The sequence below is a fragment of the Microcaecilia unicolor genome, chromosome 13 (assembly GCF_901765095.1).
Source record: "Microcaecilia unicolor chromosome 13, aMicUni1.1, whole genome shotgun sequence".
NCBI lineage: Eukaryota > Metazoa > Chordata > Amphibia > Gymnophiona > Siphonopidae > Microcaecilia > Microcaecilia unicolor.
This window is the reverse complement of record NC_044043.1, coordinates 29,038,316-29,056,669: the sequence shown is the minus strand read 5'-3', so window position 1 is coordinate 29,056,669 and position 18,354 is coordinate 29,038,316. Positions and strand designations below refer to the sequence as shown.

General features: G+C 43.3%; 1 protein-coding gene across 1 annotated transcript in view; it reads right to left on the bottom strand.

The window, feature by feature from the left end:
- LOC115456778 (rap1 GTPase-activating protein 2-like) overlaps positions 1–18,354 on the bottom strand; it is a 77,885-nt gene that overhangs the window by 27,088 nt on the left and 32,443 nt on the right. The window contains exons 4-5 of the mRNA XM_030186069.1: positions 6,426–6,566; positions 3,222–3,334 (exon numbers count right to left, since the gene is read on the bottom strand). Of these exons, the coding sequence (XP_030041929.1) occupies positions 3,222–3,334; positions 6,426–6,566 (254 nt within the window). The remainder of the gene's footprint in view (positions 1–3,221; positions 3,335–6,425; positions 6,567–18,354) is intronic.

Genomic DNA, 18,354 nt, shown 5'->3' with positions numbered 1-18,354 from the left:
ATTAGAGCACCGGTCTTGCAATCCAGAGGTGGCCCGTTCAAATCCCACTGCTGCTCCTTGTGATCTTGGGCAAGTCACTTAACCCTCCATTGCCTCAGGTACAAACTTAGATTGTGAGCCCTCCTGGGACAGAGAAATATCCAGAGTATCTGAATGTAACTCACCTTGAGCTACTAATGAAAAAGGTGTGAGCAAAATCTAGATAAATAAAGATTCTAGAAATCTAAAGAATAACAAGATTCCATGCAGAATTTCAAAGTGTAGCAACATTCCATGTAGAACCCCAAAGAGTAACAAGATTCTTTGGGGTGGAGGAGTGGCCTAGTGGTTAGAGCACTGGTCTTGCAATCCAGAGGTGGCCAGTCAGTGGTGTGCTGGTAAAATTTTAACAACAGGCTCTCTCCCCGGTCCACCTCGGCGCCCCCCGTCCACCACTGCACCCCCCCCAATCCACCTCTGCGCCCCCCCCCAAAATTGCAGAGCTGGCTATAGCCGGGGGGGGGGGGCAATGCATTACTCTCTCCAGGAAAAGAAAAATTAAATGATCCCAGGTTCCAATCTAATTCATGTTTAATATGGGATAAAATGCCATAAATAAGTAAATAAATATAAACTTTTAATGTTCAGCACCTGATTCTCAAAGTGGACATATTCCAAACACTATAATGAAAATAAAATTATTTTTTTCTACCTTTGTTGTCTGGTGACTTTGTTTCTCTGATCATGCTGGCCCAGTATCTGATTCTGCTGCTCTCTATCTGTTCCCTTGACTCCGTTTCCAGGGCTTCCTTTCCATTTATTTCTTTTCTTTCCTCCTTTCTTCTTCATTTCTGGTCCTCCGCACACTTGACTGTACAGTGGATCCAGCTTCTGCCTATTTTCTCCATCCATGTGCAGTTTCTCTCCTCACTTCCTTTTCCCTCATCTAATCTCCTTCCTCTATCTTCCCTCCATGTCCAGCATTTCTTCTCTCTCCCTTCCCTCCCCTCCATCCATGTCCTGAAACTCTCCTCTCTCCCCTGTCCTCCTCTATCCATCCATACCCAGCAATTCTATTCTCTCCCCTGCCCCCCTACCCATCCATGCCCAGCAATTGTCTTCTCTCCTCTGCCCCCCTCTATCCATCCATGCCCAGCAATTGTTTTCTCTCCTCTGCCCCCCTCTATCCATCCATGCCCAGCAATTGTTTTCTCTCCCCTGCCCCCCTCTATCCATCCATGCCCAGCGATTCTCCTCCCTCCCCTGCCCTTCCCTCCCACTCCCATCCATGTCCAGCGATTCTCCTCCCTCCCCTGCCCTTCCCTCCTGCTCCCAGCCATGTCCAGTGATTCTCCTCCCTCCCCTGCCCTTCCCTCCTGCTCCCATCCATGTCCAGCAATTCTCCTCCCTCCCCTGCCCCCATCCATGTCCAGCGATTCTCCTCCCTCCTCTGCCCTTCCCTCCCGCTCCCATCTCAAGTCCAGCGATTTTCCTCCCTCCCCTGCCCTCCCCTATCCATGTCCAATGATTTTCCTCCCTTCCCTGCCCTCCCCTCCCGCTCCCATCTCATGTCCAGCGATTATCCTCCCTCCCCTCCCGCTCCCAAACATGCCCAGCGATTGCCCTTCGCCCCCACCATGCCCTCCTGCTCCCATCCATCTTTTTTAAATACCTCCTCGCCGTTGAAGCGCCGCGTTAAAGTCCTGCTGCCCGTCTCTAGCTTTCCCTCCGTTTGCTGCAGTTCGCGAGAACTTCGTGCCCTTAGTCCCGCCTTCTGACGTATGATGTCATACGTCAGAAGGCGGGACTAAGGGCACGAAGTTCACGCGAAGAACTACAGCAAACGGAGGAAAAGCTTGGGCAGCAGCAGCAGGGCTTTAATGCGGCGCTTCAACGGCGAGGAGGTATTTAAAAAAGATGGATGGGAGCGGGAGGGCATGGTGGGGGCGAAGGGCAATCGCTGGGCATGTTTGGGAGCGGGAGGGGAGGTAAGCATGGCGTCCTCCTGCCATGCTTACCTCCTGCAATGGAGCCGGCTCACCCCGAACAACAACCGGCTCGCAAGAGCTGTCAAAATTTAACAAGCGGCTCTTGCGAGCCGGAGCGAGCCGGCTCCAGCACACCACTGTGGCCAGTTCAAATCCCACTGCTGCTCCTTGTGATCTTGGGCAAGTCACTTAACCCTCCATTGCCTCAGGTACAAACTTAGATTGTGAGCCCTCCTGGGACAGAGAAATATCCAGTGTACCTGAATGTAACTCACCTTGAGCTACTACCGAAAAGCGTGTGAGCAAAATCCAAATAAATAAATGGCTGTGTGCCAACTGGAAAATCAGTGCATGGCCATTAAGGGCCTCAATTTAAAATTAGGGGTTTTCTCGCTGCAGTAAAGAGTGGCCTCTGCATGTGGTAATCCCACGTGCCCACACTACTGCAGGCCACATTTTACTGCAGCTTGGTAAAAGGGCCCCTTAATTACATCAGGGGAGGTTTATTAATGATTCTACTTAGCATTGTAGGATTGGTAACTGTACAGCTGAAAGGATTCTTCATTAGTTTATAGAATATGACAGCACAGATACAAGTAGCAGGTAGGTTCTTATTAAGAGTCATTTTATAAAGTGAACATCTAATTTAAGAAGGTAAACAGACAAGTAAGAGCCTATGCATGAGCAGACGAAATCATACCCACATTACAGGCACTTACACCATGCCCTCCAGAGTGATCCTCTACCTATAAACAGTGGCATTTTACACATATATACAACATATTTATTTATTTAGGATTTATTTACTGCCTTTTTGAAGGAACTCACTCAAGGCAGTTTACAGTAAGAATAAATCAAACATGAGCAATAGGCAATTACAGCAGTAAAAATATTCAAAATAATACAAAGTATGGCAATGTATACTACTTACAATGTCAACACAATACGTAATAGAACATATTAATTGACAGTGTAGGATACAAGCAATGATGGAACATATAGACAGGTAAGAGAGTAAGAGGAGTTAGAAAATAAGGTGACTAATTTAAAGAACGGTGCACATGAGGTCAGAGAGATGGTTAAATATTTTCTCAGCTAGGGTAGGAGTGGATAAACATGTCCTGCTGCAGTATGTGTGTGTGAGTGAGACTAATAAGTTAATATATACATTTCAATGCCAGTATATCCGTGTGAAAATCACAAACAGGACTTCCAAAAAACCCCTAAACATCACAATTCTCTTATGGTGTTTACCATCGTGTCCTGCTGTCTGCCTGGTTTTCCGCTCCTGTATGCAGGCGAGGGAATAAGCCAGATCGCCTTTTAATGGGACTCTTGGACTGGGTCTTGGTCACCGACACGGGAGGCTGAAAAGCAGATGATGAAAGAATCAGCTGCCTGGAAGGTTCATTTATTCTAGATGGGCTGGACCCAGAGCAGCTTTAATGCTATGTTTAAAACCTCAAGTTGTTACCTCGACTTCTGATGCACATTGAATACCTACTTTAACTGTTGACTGTACTCCTCTACTCTATCTCAACTGCTGATTGAATTCCTCTACACACTATCACTCCCTATGCCTTAGCTGTTGCCTGCTGTCCCAGTCCTAGCCTTCCTGCCTTCCTCCTCTACTTCTATCACCTTAGCCACTTCACATTTATCCGCATCCACCTAAGCCCTATATATGGCCCCTATACACATTCTCTTCATCGCCCTGTCCCTTCCTAACATCTTCCCCCCTCCCCCTCCACTGTCTACCTCAGGAACTCATTGCCCACCCTTGTCCCCTCCCGTCCTGCTCACTACTCCCCTACCCTACCTCCCCCACCCCCACCACCTCCCCAGCTCTCCTGCCCCCCTCATCATTCCTAGCTCTCAACCTTCTACACTTCCTCCCCACCATTAACCCATCCCCATTCCTCCTTAACACATCCCGTCTTCGTCATCTTCGTTGACCCTCCTCCCCCACCCTCCTCTGCACCCTCTTACTCCTTCTCCTACTCTCCGCAGGTGACATCAATCCCAATCCAGGTCCCCCTCACCTCTCCTCTCCATATCCACGTAACCGATCCCAGAATGCCTCCAATCTCATCCCTATCCCCCTTCTCGTGTGCCCTATGGAATGCCCACTCAGTATGCAACAAACTCTCCTTCACCCATGATTTATTCATCTCCCGTTCCCTTCAACTGCTCGCTTTAACTGAAACTTGGATAACCCCTAACGACACTGCCTCAATCGCAGCCCTATGCCATGGAGGATATCTTTTCTCCCACACTCCCCGCCCAGATGCACGCGGTGGAGGCGTTGGGTTTCTTCTCTCACCCTCCTATAGTTTCCAACCCCTCCTCCGGCCACAGTCTCACTGCTTCTCATCCTTCGAAACTCATGCCATCCGGCTATTCTACCCGACACCACTCAGAGTTGCAGTCATCTACCGCCCCCCTGATAAGCCCCTCTCTTCATTCCTTACTGACTTCGACGCTTGGTTCACCGTCTTTCTTGATCCCTCATCTCCATCCCTCATTCTTGGTGATTTTAATATTCATGTTGACAACCCATCCAACCCCTACGCTTCTAAATTCCTCACTCTGACATCCTCCTTTAACCTCCAACTATGCTCCACCACCCCTACTCACCGTAATGGCCATTGTCTCGACCTCATTCTCTTCTCTTCCTGCTCACCTTCCAACTTCTGCACCTCAGTCCTTACAATCTCAGATCATCACCTAATCACCCTCACACTTCACCACCCTCCCCCTCAACCTCGCCCAACTATAACCACTGCCTTCAGGAATCTCCAAGCCGTCGACCCCCCTACCCTATCCTCTCACATCTCCAATCTCTTCCCTTCCATCTCGTCTTCTGAATCCGTCGACAAGGCTGTCTCTGCCTACAATGAAATTCTCTCCACTGCTCTGGATACCCTAGCACCATCTGTCTCTCGCCCCACTAAGCGCATTAATCCTCAGCCCTGGTTAACCCCTTGCATCCGTTACCTTCGCTCCTGCACCCGCTCTGCTGAACGAATCTGGAGGAAATCTCGCACCCTGTCAGACTTCACACCCATTACAAATTCATGCCAGAACAACAGTGAACCAGGGACAACCAGGAAGTTGCCAAGCTTCAAGATCCAGCTTATTTATGGATGCTGCATGGCCTTTGTGGTATTTATAAGGTGAGAATTAGACAGTGGTATCTACCAGTACCAGACAGGGAGTGCTTGCCCCCATATTCATGGAGGCAGGTTGTTTATTTTTTATATGTATATGTTGGACATTGTTATATCAGACTGTATTGCCTGTAACAGTTTATATTGCTTGTGACTTTAAAGAAAGACAGGAAGTGCCTTTGGACTACAAATGTTGGTTCAAGAGTTCTGAGTCTTCACAGTGATGTTTTATACTGTTTAACTGCATGTTAATAGCCTGAGTAGACAGGAGAGAGAGCAGAACATAGATAATGCCCAAAATATGAAACGTTTATTAAAACATCCAAAGACTCGACATGAGTCGTGGTTTGGCCACTCTGGGATGTCACTAAACGTACTAACTTTCCAAATAAACACGAATGATATCACACCCCATGTGATATAAAAATTCTAAGCTTAGGGAAGTCATGGTCTCATTCAAACATATGTATCAAAACAATGTTCATACATTAATAGGGGGAAGCCTGATGTACTATTTTTACACTGATTTCCTATTTTGGTAGAGTGTACTTTAATAGATTAATAACATTTGATATTCCACCCTATTTGTTAGACAAGTCAGAGTGGTTTACCAAATTATAAATATCATCAGAACATAATGGCAATTAAAATAAGAAAGTAACACACCACACATTCAACTACAAAAAAAGACAATACAGAATTAAAATAAAACACACACTCTCTTAAACACTCAAATATACATTCTTGCAGTCTACTTGACCAGGAGATGACCAGCTCAGTCTGAAACAAATTTAGCAAAAAAATAAAATTTCAACCAAGCCTTAAATAGTTCATAAGACTGCTCTTCTCAAATACTTTGTGGGACTTGGTTCCACAGAGCACACAAAAAAACCCCCAAACAAAACAACCCTCCCATGTCAAGGACAGTCATGCCTGGGCCAGGGATGGAACAGCTAACAACCCCCTATCTTGGGATCTAAGAACCCTAGGTGGGACATAGGACTGTAACAGGTTAGCCAAGTAATCAGGTTCCCCCGTACTTTACATCAGTATGGAAATTTTGGAGGATTTCTCTCTTAGAACAATGATGAGATTGGGAATTAAAGCAACATACGACAACTGAATATGTTGCACTTCCCCTGATTTTGAGGTCTTAAGTTATTTTGGACTGTGTTAGTTGAATGGTCTTCTGAGATCTCTATACAAGTATCGCATATTTCTAGGCACCCATTTCTGTCCTTGTACAGAATTCTGATGAACTGTTGTGTTACCATAATTCAGCACTCACAGAGAAAGTGGTCTTGGTGGTTTCGACACTGGTGTGCACACTGCCCCCACTCAGGCTTCCTGAAATCCCTCCACCACTCGATTGCTTCTTCTGAATCCCCACCATCGTTTCCATGGAGTGACTGCGGACTCGGATCGCCCTCTGAAAGTCACAACAAAAGAGTTACATAGAATTCAGGCTTTTCAGAGCATCCCTTTTATTCTGGGGCTTCAAGGAAATCCCATTGAGCCAGTCAGGGTTTCAGGATATGCACAATGGAGTCAGTTCTTTAAAGCAAAGCCAAAATTTAGGCACCGTAATGCAGCGCTCTAGAGCAAATTCTATAATGGCACCTGAATGTTCAGTTTCCATTACAGAATAGTAGAATAATTTGGCATTTATGTGCTAACATTTAGATACACTCACATGTACCAGGTACCAGAACTAGTGTCTTTTTATTAGTATATGTGGAGGAGCATAATCGAACAGGGCACCCAAGTTTTCCTGAGGACGTCCTCGCAGGATGTCCCGGCGAAGGGGCGGGGAAACCCGTATTATCGAAACAAGATGGGCAGCCATCTTTCGATAATACGGTCAGGGACGCCCAAATCTCAACATTTAGGTCGACCTTAGAGATGGTCGTCCCCGGTTTTCAGCGATAATGGAAACCAAGGACGCCCATCTTAGAAACGACCAAATCAAAGCCATTTGGTCATGGGAGGAGCCAGCATTCGTAGTTCACTGGTCCCCCCTGACATGCCAGAACACCAACCGGACACCCTAGGGGGCACTGCAGTGGACTTCAGAAATTGCTCCCAGGTGCATAGCTCCCTTACCTTGGGTGCTGAGACACTCAAAACCCACTCCCCACAACTGTAACATAGTAACATAGTAGATGACGGCAGAAAAAGACCTGCACGGTCCATCCAGTCTGCCCAACAAGATAACTCATATTTGCTGCTTTTTATGTATACCCTACTTTGATTTGTACCTATGCTCTTCAGGGCACAGACCGTATAAGTCTGCCCCGCACTATCCCCGCCTCCCAACCACCAGCCCCACCTCCCAACCACCGGCTCTGGCACAGGCACAGACCGTATAAGTCTGCCCAGCACTATCCTCACCTTCCCAGCCCTGCCTCCCAACCCCGGCTCTGGCACAGACCGTATAAGTCTGTCCAGCACTATCCCCGCCTTCCAACCACCAGTCCCGCTTCCCACCACCGGCTCTGGCACAGACCGTATAAGTCTGCCCAGCCCTATCCCCGCCTCCCAACCTCCAGCCCCGCCTCCCGATCTTGACTAAGCTCCTGAGGATCCATTCCTTCGGCACAGGATTCCTTTATGCTTATCCCACAACACTACCATAGGCTAAGAGGTGAAGGGGGGCACCTAGATGTGGGTACAGTGGGTTTCTGGTGGGTTTTGAAGGGCTCACATTTACCACCACAAGTGTAATAGGTGGGGGGGATGGGCCTGGGTCCGCCTGCCTGAAGTGCAGTGCACCCACTAAAACTGCTCCAGGGACCTGCATACTGCTGTCAGGGAGCTGGGTATGACAATCGAGGCTGGTAAAAAATATTAACGTTTTTTTTTTTGAGTGGGAGGGGGTTAGTGACCACTGGGGGTATAAGGGGAGGTCATCCCCGATTTCCTCCGGTGGTCATCTGGTCGGTTCAGGCACCTTTTTGAGGCTTGGTCGCAAGAAAAAATGGACCAAGTAAAGTCAGCCAATTGCTCGTCAGGGACGCCCTTCTTTTTTCCATTATCGGCCAAGGACGCCCATGTGTTAAGTACGCCCCAGTCCCACCTTCGCTATGCTTCCGACACGCCCCCAGGAACTTTGGTCGTCCCCGTGACGAAAGCAGTTGAGGGCGCCCAAAATCGGCTCTCGATAATGCCGATTTGGACGACCTTGGGAGAAGGACGCCCATCTCCCGATTTGTGTCGAAAGATGGGCACCCTTCTCTTTCGAAAATGAGCCCAATAATGTACCCTCTGTCTCCTTTTAAGCTTAGTGTGGATGGACAATTTTATCCACTTTTTCCTGGGGATTTATACATTTTTATATTTTAATATATAACTATGGACTTTAACATACAATGTATAATTTGCAAATGTGCATTTTTTTGTGGCAAGGCTCTAGAGTCACGTAAATAATTTTGGTGTGCAAATGTCTCACTTATGCATATACATTAGAATACATTTCAATATTATTTTTATGTGACTTTTTATCAAATATATTTTTTATATGAAACCATTTTTCATGAGTTTTTAAGGCATAGTACTTTTATGCTTTATTTTCAAATCTATCCTTTTTTTGAACTGTTCATTTTCTTTTTTGGCATGGTTTTCACGTAAGATGACGTCAATGTTAGCTGTTTAAAAGAGCGATGCGAGTAGGGAGCCTTTTTTCTTTATTTATATAGAGCGGTGTCCAGCCAACGTTTTATTGGCAAAACATTCTTTTCTGCACAGACGCTACTAATTGGTAAGATTTTCTGATTTTTTTTAACATTATTTTGAGAGTATGTCTGTACTATTGCCATATATATTTTGTAAAGCACCACATATATAATGTTGACCGTCAAGCGCTTGTTTTTTTTCAGTATAGATCTTTACTGGTTTAAGGACTGTTTTAGAGTTACCTTCAGTTTTTTTGAGGTTTAAATAGCAATTAACATCGTGAATGATGTATTTATTTCTTTATTCAGTGCCTTTCAGATGACATTAACCTATGCCTTTTTTAAAGACAACCTTTTTCAGTTTACCTAATACTGGTTTGTATGCATTTAAAAGTTCATGTTTTAGTGGGCACTGTTTGTTTTCTTTTTTCTTGTAACCTTTTTATAAAATATTCTTTGCTATGCATGGCATCAAAGTGTGTTTTTTTTCTTTTTGTAAGTAATTTTAACTCCAGTTGTAATGTGTATAGTAATCTAACACCATAGAAATACTTTAAACTTTGAAGCTCATTACTTTTAAGTTTTGACCTTGTATCCTTTTTTGAAATGTATTCCCATAGTAGGCAACATTTAAAATAATATTTATAGTTCATTTGATATCCGAACATATAAAGAGGAATCCAATAAAATTTATATGGAAATATAATGTTTGATTTTAACAAAATATTTCTAAAGAGCAAGGAAAAGACCTCAAAACGCCCGACCGCTTACTTTCAGTTTTCAGCGGCTTTAACTGGGGGCGTGGTGTTCATCACTGGTCATAAAAACCTTGCTTGGAAAGAATTATTTTAACTTTTAATTTATTTCCAAATAGATTTTAACAATTTTGCTCTTTTTACAAGAAATTTTTTTTTAATATATTAACAATATATTTTTCCTCTCTCTTGATCTGACCATAACTTAGTGCTGCTTTGGTCAGATCAAGAGAGAGGAAAAACATTTTCTCAATGCTTTCCCTGTCGAAGCACAGCCCTTGAAAAAGCCCACAAGCGAAACGGATGGGGCCACCGTCGGGCAACAGATAAGTGCTCGACTTTACTTTATCTTTGTAAAGCTGCTTTAGAGCACTTCATGAGAATCATTGAAGGTTTTTATGAACCAAAGAAAATTTGAAGTTAGCATTGATATTGTCAATATATTTAAAAAATTTTCTTGTAAAAAGAGCAAAATCGTTAAAATCTATTTGGAAATAAATTAAAAGTTAAAATAATTCTATCCAAGCAAGGTTTTTATGACCAGTGATGAACACCACCTTAGTGATCATCACATGGTATGGTTTGCTATAAGAGCTAACACGGAGTGCAGCCACACAAAACTCAAAGTCATGGATTTCAAACATGGTAACTTTAGTACAATGGGCGAGTACCTGAAGAAAGAGATGACAGGGTGGGAGGACATAAGAGAACTACTACTACTTTACATTTCTAGAGTGCTACTAGGGTTACAGTTTAAGAAAAAGGACAGTCCCTGCTCAAAAGAGCTTACAATCTAATGGGCAAAATGTCAAGTGTCAAGTGGGGGCAGTCTAGATTTCCTGAATAGAGGTATGGTGGTTAGGTGCCGAAGGCGACATTGAAGAGGTGGGCTATGAGCAAGGCTTTGAAGATGGGCAGGGAGGGGGCTTGGCGTATGGGCTCAGGGAGTTTATTCCAGGCATGGGGTGAGGTGTGGCAGAAGGGGCGGAGCCTGGAGTTGGCGGTGGTGGTGAAGGGTATTGAAAGGAGGGATTTGTCTTGAGAGCGGAGGTTACGGGTAGGAACGTAAGGGGAGATGAGGGTAGAGAGGTAAGGAGGGGGCTGCAGATCGAGTGCCAGTGAAGTGACTTGAGGAGAGGGGTGATATGAGTATATCGGTCCAGGCGGAAGATAAGATGTGCAGCAGAGTTCTGAACGGATTGAAGGGGGGATAGATGGCTAAGTGGGAGGCCAGTGAGGAGTAGGTTGCAGTAGTCAAGGTGAGAGGTAATGAGAGAGTGGATGAGAGTTTGGGTAGTGTGCTCAGAGAGGAAAGGGCGGATTTTGCTAATGTTATAGAGGAAGAAGCGACAGGTCTTGGCAATCTGCTGGATATGCGCAGAGAAGGAGAGGGAGGAGTCGAAGATGACTCCGAGGATGCGGGCAGATGAGACGGGCACAATGAGGGTGTTATCAACTGAGACAGAGAGTGGAGGGAGAGGAGAAGTGGGTTTGGGAGGGAAGACAATAAGCTCGGTCTTGGCCATGTTCAGTTTCAAGTGGCAGTTGGACATCCAGGCAGCAATGTCGGATGATCCTAGCTAAAAGGAGCTATAAAAAGTGCAGCAGATCAGAATGTAAGGAAAGTAAATAAAAAGCAAGAGAAAAAGGAAACTGATATGATTCTCCAAACAAGTGGCTGAAAACAATAAAATCAAAAGAGGTGGCATTCATGAAATACGGAAGGACTCAAGAAGAGGTACACAGAAAAGAATACCAGATAAAACTGAAGGAAGCAAAAACAGAGAAATGGCTAGAGATGTAAGGAAAGGTAACTAGATGTTTTTCAGCTATATTAGTGAAAGGAGGAAGGCTAGACATGGAATTGTAAGACTGAAAGATGTTATAAACTGCTATGTGGAGAGTGATTAGGAAAAGGTGAGTGTGCTAAACAAATACTTATCTTCTGTTTTCACAGAAAAAAATCCTGGAGACAGACTACAGTTGGCTAAGAAAGGTACATATGAGAATGGAGTAGATACCACACTGTTGATAGAAGAAAGTGCTCATGAACATCTTGAAAAACTGAAAGTGGACAAAGCTATGGGACAGGACAGGATCCATCCCAGGATACTGAGGGAGCTTCATAGAGGTTCTGGCAGGTCCTATTAAGGATTTGTTTAATAAATCTTTGATGATGGGAGAAGTTCCATGGGATTAGAGAAGAGTGGATGTGGCCTCTCTTCAGAAATGCAGTGACAGAAGTTGGAAACTACGGGCCGGTAAGCCTCACTTCTATAGTTGGTAAAGTAATGTAGGCACTGCTGAAAGAAAGGATAGTGAACTTCCTGGAATCCAATGGGTTACAAAGTTCCTCATGAGAGATTCCTGAGAAAATTAGAGTCATGGGATAGGAGGCAATGTTCTGTTGTGGTTTAGGAATTGGTTAATGGACAGAAAACAAAGGGTAGGGTTAAATGGCCATTTTTCTCAATGAAGGAGGGTGAATAGTGGAGTGCCCTGATTTTCTCTAGGATCATTTATTTTAACTCTCTATACTGGTCTCTCTAATAAATTATTATTCTGGATTCAATTGCGTCAAAATTCCCTGTAAGAATTATCTTGAATAAATCTTGTTTTGAAAGCATTAAACCTATGTTGTGGTCGTTACACTGACTTCCAATAGGAGCTAGAATTGAGTAAAATTCTCTGCTTAGTTTTTAAAACCCTTTACCATGTGTTCTTATCTATCTGTTAGTGTCTCTACCCAATAACCGTCACTCAAGGAGGTCTATGTGTAGAAATACTTTTTCTACTCTGCTGCTCAATCTTTGCGTCTCATTTGTACTACTAAGATATTTAGCTTTGTAGATGCAAAACTTTGGAATTCACTTCTACTAGACCTTCGCTTAGAGTAAGACTATTTGAAATTTGATAACAACTGAAAATGTGGCTTTTTATTACATTTTTAATAGTTACAGTATTTTTTGTTAGATATAGTATTTTTTTTCTATATTGTGCATAAGCTTAATATTGTTTTCTTATACTCTTGGTTGGTAACCATTCTGAGCTTTCATCATAGGAGCCAACTTTTCAAAATTATTAGGGGTGCTAATTCCAATGGAAATTACTCCCTTCCCTAGACACAGTCAAGGAGTTTGTTCAATATTGGGGGTGCTCAAGCACCCACAGAACCGGCTTCTATGGCTTTAACGGTTTGACACGGTATACAAAATTTGCTAGAACCCTGCCTGAGTACTCTTCTGTAAATCTTGCATGGGATGTATTTGACAGCTGGGTGCACACATTATTTGGAGTCTGGGAGAAGTGCATTCACACATACGTATCCAGTTACAAGTATTATATACTTGCCTATGCTCCTTTCTAGATGCCTATGTGTAGATGCAGAGTTGTAGAACGGTCCTCATAATGCGCCATTTTGCACTGTGACTGTATGTGGGAAATGTAATGTTACAAACTAAACCAACAAATGAGGGAGACAACCCAATATCATAAATAAACAAAAACAAAGGGTTTCTCCTATATAACTCAACTTATGAGCAGTGTAGAATCACAAGCAGGAAAAAGCCTCAAGAAGCTCCCGGATAGAAAAAAGCTTGTGTAGTTCTTCCTTTCCTTAGCCTGCAAAGACACATATCCCTGCTGCACATCTTTCTCCGTCAAGTGAAGAGCGGAGTTTTCAATTTTATGACCATTAGACCCTGATTCTGGCCACCGTTAGTCTTGGTCTGTTTTTTTGAGAAAAGAAAGGAAAGGAAAGGAAGAACTACACAAGCTAAGTACAATATAAGCACAGTAAAATGTTTTAAGACCTGTGATAAATTATTGAAGATATTTTGTAAGAGCTGTTCAATTTTGCACATGTTGCTACAAGGAAGTTTTTTTTGTGCCAATGAAGCAGCAGCCCTGCTCCCGTTGCTTTTTCTAGCCGGGAGCTTCTTGAGGCTTTTTCCTCCTTGTGTTTCTCTACACTGCTCATAAGTTGAGTTCTATTTGAAATGTAATGCTCACATTTCCCCCAGTCTGTGGGGCCTTTTGTAAAACACACAAAGATGTGCAGCAGGATATGTGTATTTGCTGGCTAAAGAGTTTAGGACTCTTCAGCTTAGAAAAGAGACAGCTGAGGGGGGGGGGGGGGGGGATATGATTTAGGTCTACAAATTCCTGAGTGGAGTAGAATGGGTAAAACTGAATTATTTACTCCACTCTCATCTCTCCCTACATTCCTCCCCGGGAACTCCATTCACTGAGTAAATCTCTCATATCTGCAGTGCACCCTTCTCCTCCACCGCTAACTCCAGACTCTGTTCCTTTTATCTTGCTGCACCATATGCCTGGAATAGACTTCCTGAGCCAGTAGGTCAAGCTCCATCTCTGGCCGTCTTCAAATCTAAGCTAAAAGCCCACCTTTTTGATGCTGCTTTTAACTCCTAACCCTTATTCACTTGTTCAGAACCCTTATTTTATCATCCTCACTTTAATATTCCCTTATCTCTTGTTTGTCCTGTTTGTCTGTCCTAATTAGATTGTGAGCTCTGTCGAGCAGGGACTGTCTCTTCGTGCTCAAGTGTACAGCGCTGCGTACATCTAGTAGCGCTATAGAAATGATAAATAGTAGTAGTAGTCTTTGAGATTCTGGAATCTTACAACTCTTTGGGATTCCGGAATCTTACTACTCTTTGTCCTTGTCCCTTATTTGCCTTATTTGTCTGTCTTGATTAGATTGTAAGCTCTGTCGAGCAGGGACTGTCTCTTCATGTTCAAGTGTACAGCGCTGCGTACGTCTAGTAGCGCTATAGAAATGATAAGTAGTAGTAGTAGTAGTACTTATTGAAAAAGTACAAGGCCCAGGGGACACTCAATAAAATTGCATGGAAATACTTTTAAAACAAATAAGAGGAAATATTTTTTCACTCAAAGAACAGTTAAACTCTGGAACTCACTGTCAGAGGATGTGGTAACAGCGGATAGCATATCTGGGTTTAAAAAAGGTTTGGACAAGTTCCTGGAGAAAAAGTCCAGAGTCTGTTATTGAGATGGACATAGGGGAAACCACTGCTTACCTAGGGATTGGTAGCATGGAATGGTGCTACTAATTGGGTTTCTGCCAGGTACTTGTGACCTGGAATGGCCACTGCTAGAAGCAGGATACTGGGCTGGAAGGACCATTGGTCTGACCCAGTACAGCTATTCTTACATTCTTACGCCCTTATAAGCTGTACTGACACCGGTGCTATTTAACCTATTTACAAATGATCTGGAAATCAGAAAGACAAGTGAGGTGATTAAATTTGCAGATGTCACAAAACTAATCAAAGTTGTTAAAACATATGCAGACTGTGAAAAATTGCAGGAAGATCTTAGGAAATTGGAAGACTGGGCATCCAAATAGCAGATGAAATTTAATGTGGACAAATGCAAAGTGATGCACATTGGGACAAACAATCCAAATCTGATGCTAGGATCCACCTTGGGAGTCAGCACCCAAGAAAAAGATCTAGGTGTTATTGTAGACAATATGCCCAGTATGCGGCGGCAGCCAAAAAAGCAAACAGGGTGCTAGGAATTATTAGGAAAGGAATGGTTAATAAAAACAAGAATACTATAATGCCTCTGTATCACTCCATGGTGCAACCTCACCTTGAGAAGGCACTCTGAGTTAATCTGGAACGAGGGAATGGAACATCTATTTATTTTTATTTATTTATTGCATTTGTACCCCACATTATCCCACCTTTTTGCAGGCTCAATGTGGCTTACAGGGTGTTAATTTGGTATGATCGTTACATAGAGTTGGATACAGTCGGTAATGAATTGGAGTAAAAGAGGAATTAATTAGAAGGTAATGGGTAAGGTCGTGTCGAAGTGTTTTAGAGCGTTTGGGTGATGTACGGAGTAGTATGATTCATCAGGATTGTTTTTGTAGGCTATGTTGAAGGGAAATGTCTTCAAAGGTTTGTAGTTTGATTCAGCAAGGATTATTTTTGTAGGCTTTGTTGAAGAGAAATGTCTTCAAAGTTTTGCGAAAGTTGGTTGTTGTCCGTGGTTTTCAGGGTCTTGGGTAGTGCGTTCCATAGCTGTGTGCTTTTGTACGCAAAGGTAGAAGCGTATGCCTGTTTGTATTTGGTTCCTTTACAGCTGGGGAAGTTCAAGTTGAGGAACTTACGGGCTGATCTTCTGGCATTTCTGGGTGGTAAGTCTATTAGGTTCAGCATGTAGATTGGGGCCTCTGCGTGAATGATTTTGTATACGGTCGTGCAGATCTTGAACTCAATTCGTTCCTTGAGCGGGAGCCAGTGTAGTTTCTCTCTTAGGTGTTTTGCACTTTCGTATTTGGGTTTTCCAAAAATAAGACGGGCTGCGGTGTTCTGGGCTGTTTGGAGTTTTTTAATGCTCTGTTCTTTACATCCTACATACAGAGCATTGCAATAGTCCAGGTGACTTATCAGTAGTGATTGTACCAGGGTGCGGAAGACATATCTAGGGAAAAAAGGTTTTATTCTTTTGAGTTTCCACATTGAGTAGAACATTTTTTTCGTTGTGTTCTTCACATGGGTATCGAGTGTGAGGTTTTGATCAATAGTGACTCCCAGAATTTTCAGATTTTCTGAGATGGGAAGTGTGCAGTAAGGTGTGGTTATGGTAGGATAGTTGCTTGTGTTGTATTGGGATGTGAGAACCAGACATTGAGTTTTTTCTGCGTTCAGTTTTAACTTGAATGAGTCCGCCCAAGAGTGCATGATGTGGAGGCTCTGATTGATTTCGTTGGTTATTTTGTTTAGGTTATTTTTGAACGGGATACAGATCGTCACGTCGTCCGCATATATATAGGGGTTTAGGTTCTGATTTGCTAGTAATTTGGCCAGTGGTGTCATCATCAGGTTGAAAATAGTTGGCGAGAGGGGGGATCCCTGAGGAACTCCACACTCCGGCGTCCAGGTTGGTGATCTGTCATTGTTCGTTGCTACTTGGTAGGACCTGGTGGTGAGGAAGCCTTTGATGCAATTGAGAACTGGGCCTCCGATTCCAAAATATTCTAATAAGTGTAGTAATATTTCATGGTCTACCATGTCGAAAGCACTAGACATGTCGAATTGTAGTACGAGTATATTTTTGCCGGTTGCAATTGTTTTTTTGAATGAGTTCATTGCAGACACAAGTACAGTTTCAGTGCTGTGGTTTGATCTGAATCCTGATTGAGACTCATGTAGAATTGAGTGTTTTGTTAGGTATTCCGTGAGTTGTTTCGTCACTATGCCCTCCATCAGTTTTGTTATGAGCGGGATGGAGGTGACTGGTCGGTAATTTGTTAGGTCCATTGTGCTTTTCTTGGCATCTTTTGGCAATGGTGTGAGAAGGATATTTCCTTTGTCCTTAGGGAAGAGACCATTTAGGAGTCTATAATTCAGTTGGTTCATGAGGTCTATTTTGAATTGTTTTAGTAAGCTAATCGGGCAGATGTCAAGTTTGCATTGAGATTTGGCGTATTTACCAAGCCAGTGTGTGATTTCATCCATTGTAATCAGGTCAAAGTTGGTCCATGATCTGACCGCTGGATATTCCCCAGGTTTCGGGTCTAGGCATTCAAGGATGCTTGTATATTCAGTGGTAGTGATTGGAATCATGTGTCGGAGCTTTATGATTTTCTCTTTGAAATATTTTGCTAGGTTAGTAGCCGATGGGGTTTCTGTGCTATTTGAGGTGACCAGTGTAGTGTCTAGGAGATTGTTTACAAGTGAGAAGAGTTTGTGCGTGTCCTTGTAATTTGGTCCTATTATAGTTCACGCTATCCAAAAATACTAGGACTAGAGGGCATGAGTTGAAGCTACAGTGTGGTAAATTTAAAACGAATCGGAGAAAATTTTTCTTCACCCAACGTGTAATTAGACTCTGGAATTCGTTGCCGGAGAACGTGGTACGGGCGGTTAGCTTGACGGAGTTTAAAAAGGGGTTAGATAGATTCCTAAAGGACAAGTCCATAGACCGCTATTAAATGGACTTGGAAAAATTCCGCATTTTTAGGTATAACTTGTCTGGAATGTTTTTACGTTTGGGGAGCGTGCCAGGTGCCCTTGACCTGGATTGGCCACTGTCGGTGACAGGATGCTGGGCTAGATGGACCTTTGGTCTTTCCCAGTATGGCACTACTTATGTACTTATGTACTTCTGTAGTGCATTCTTTTGGCTTGTCTGATTTTGTATTTGTATTTCCTTTGCGTCTGTTTCCATTCATTGAGCGTGTATTCGTCTTGTTTTTTTCTCCAAGCTCTTTCTCGTCTTCTAACCTGTGTTTTTAGTTCTTTCAACTCTTCGTTGAACCAAGGGATTGAACTTTTCCTATGTGAGGTCCTAGTTTGGAGTGGTGCTATTTTGTCTAGCACTGTTCTGCATCTTTCGTCCCACTCCTGTAGAAATTGGGGTGAGTCTGTAGTTGTTGTCCATTCGTCGGTGTATATTTGTTGCCAGAATTTCAGCGGATCTATCTTGCCTCTTGTAGTGTATGTTCTTTTTTCTTGTTTTTGTTGTATTGCTTTTGTTTTCCAGAGGAGCGATGTGTTTGCCTTGTAGTGGTCTGACCATGGTATGGCTGTCCATTTTGTGTCTTTTATTCTGATGGTCTCTTCTGGTGAAAATTTGTGGGTTATGATGTCTAATGTATGTCCTTTCTTGTGGGTGGGTTGCATATTAGGCCAGTGGAAATCCCAAAGTTGAAGGAATTCCTTGCATTCGTGTACGTTGTTTGTGTTTATATTTTCCAAATGAAGGTTGATGTCTCCCACTATAAGAATAT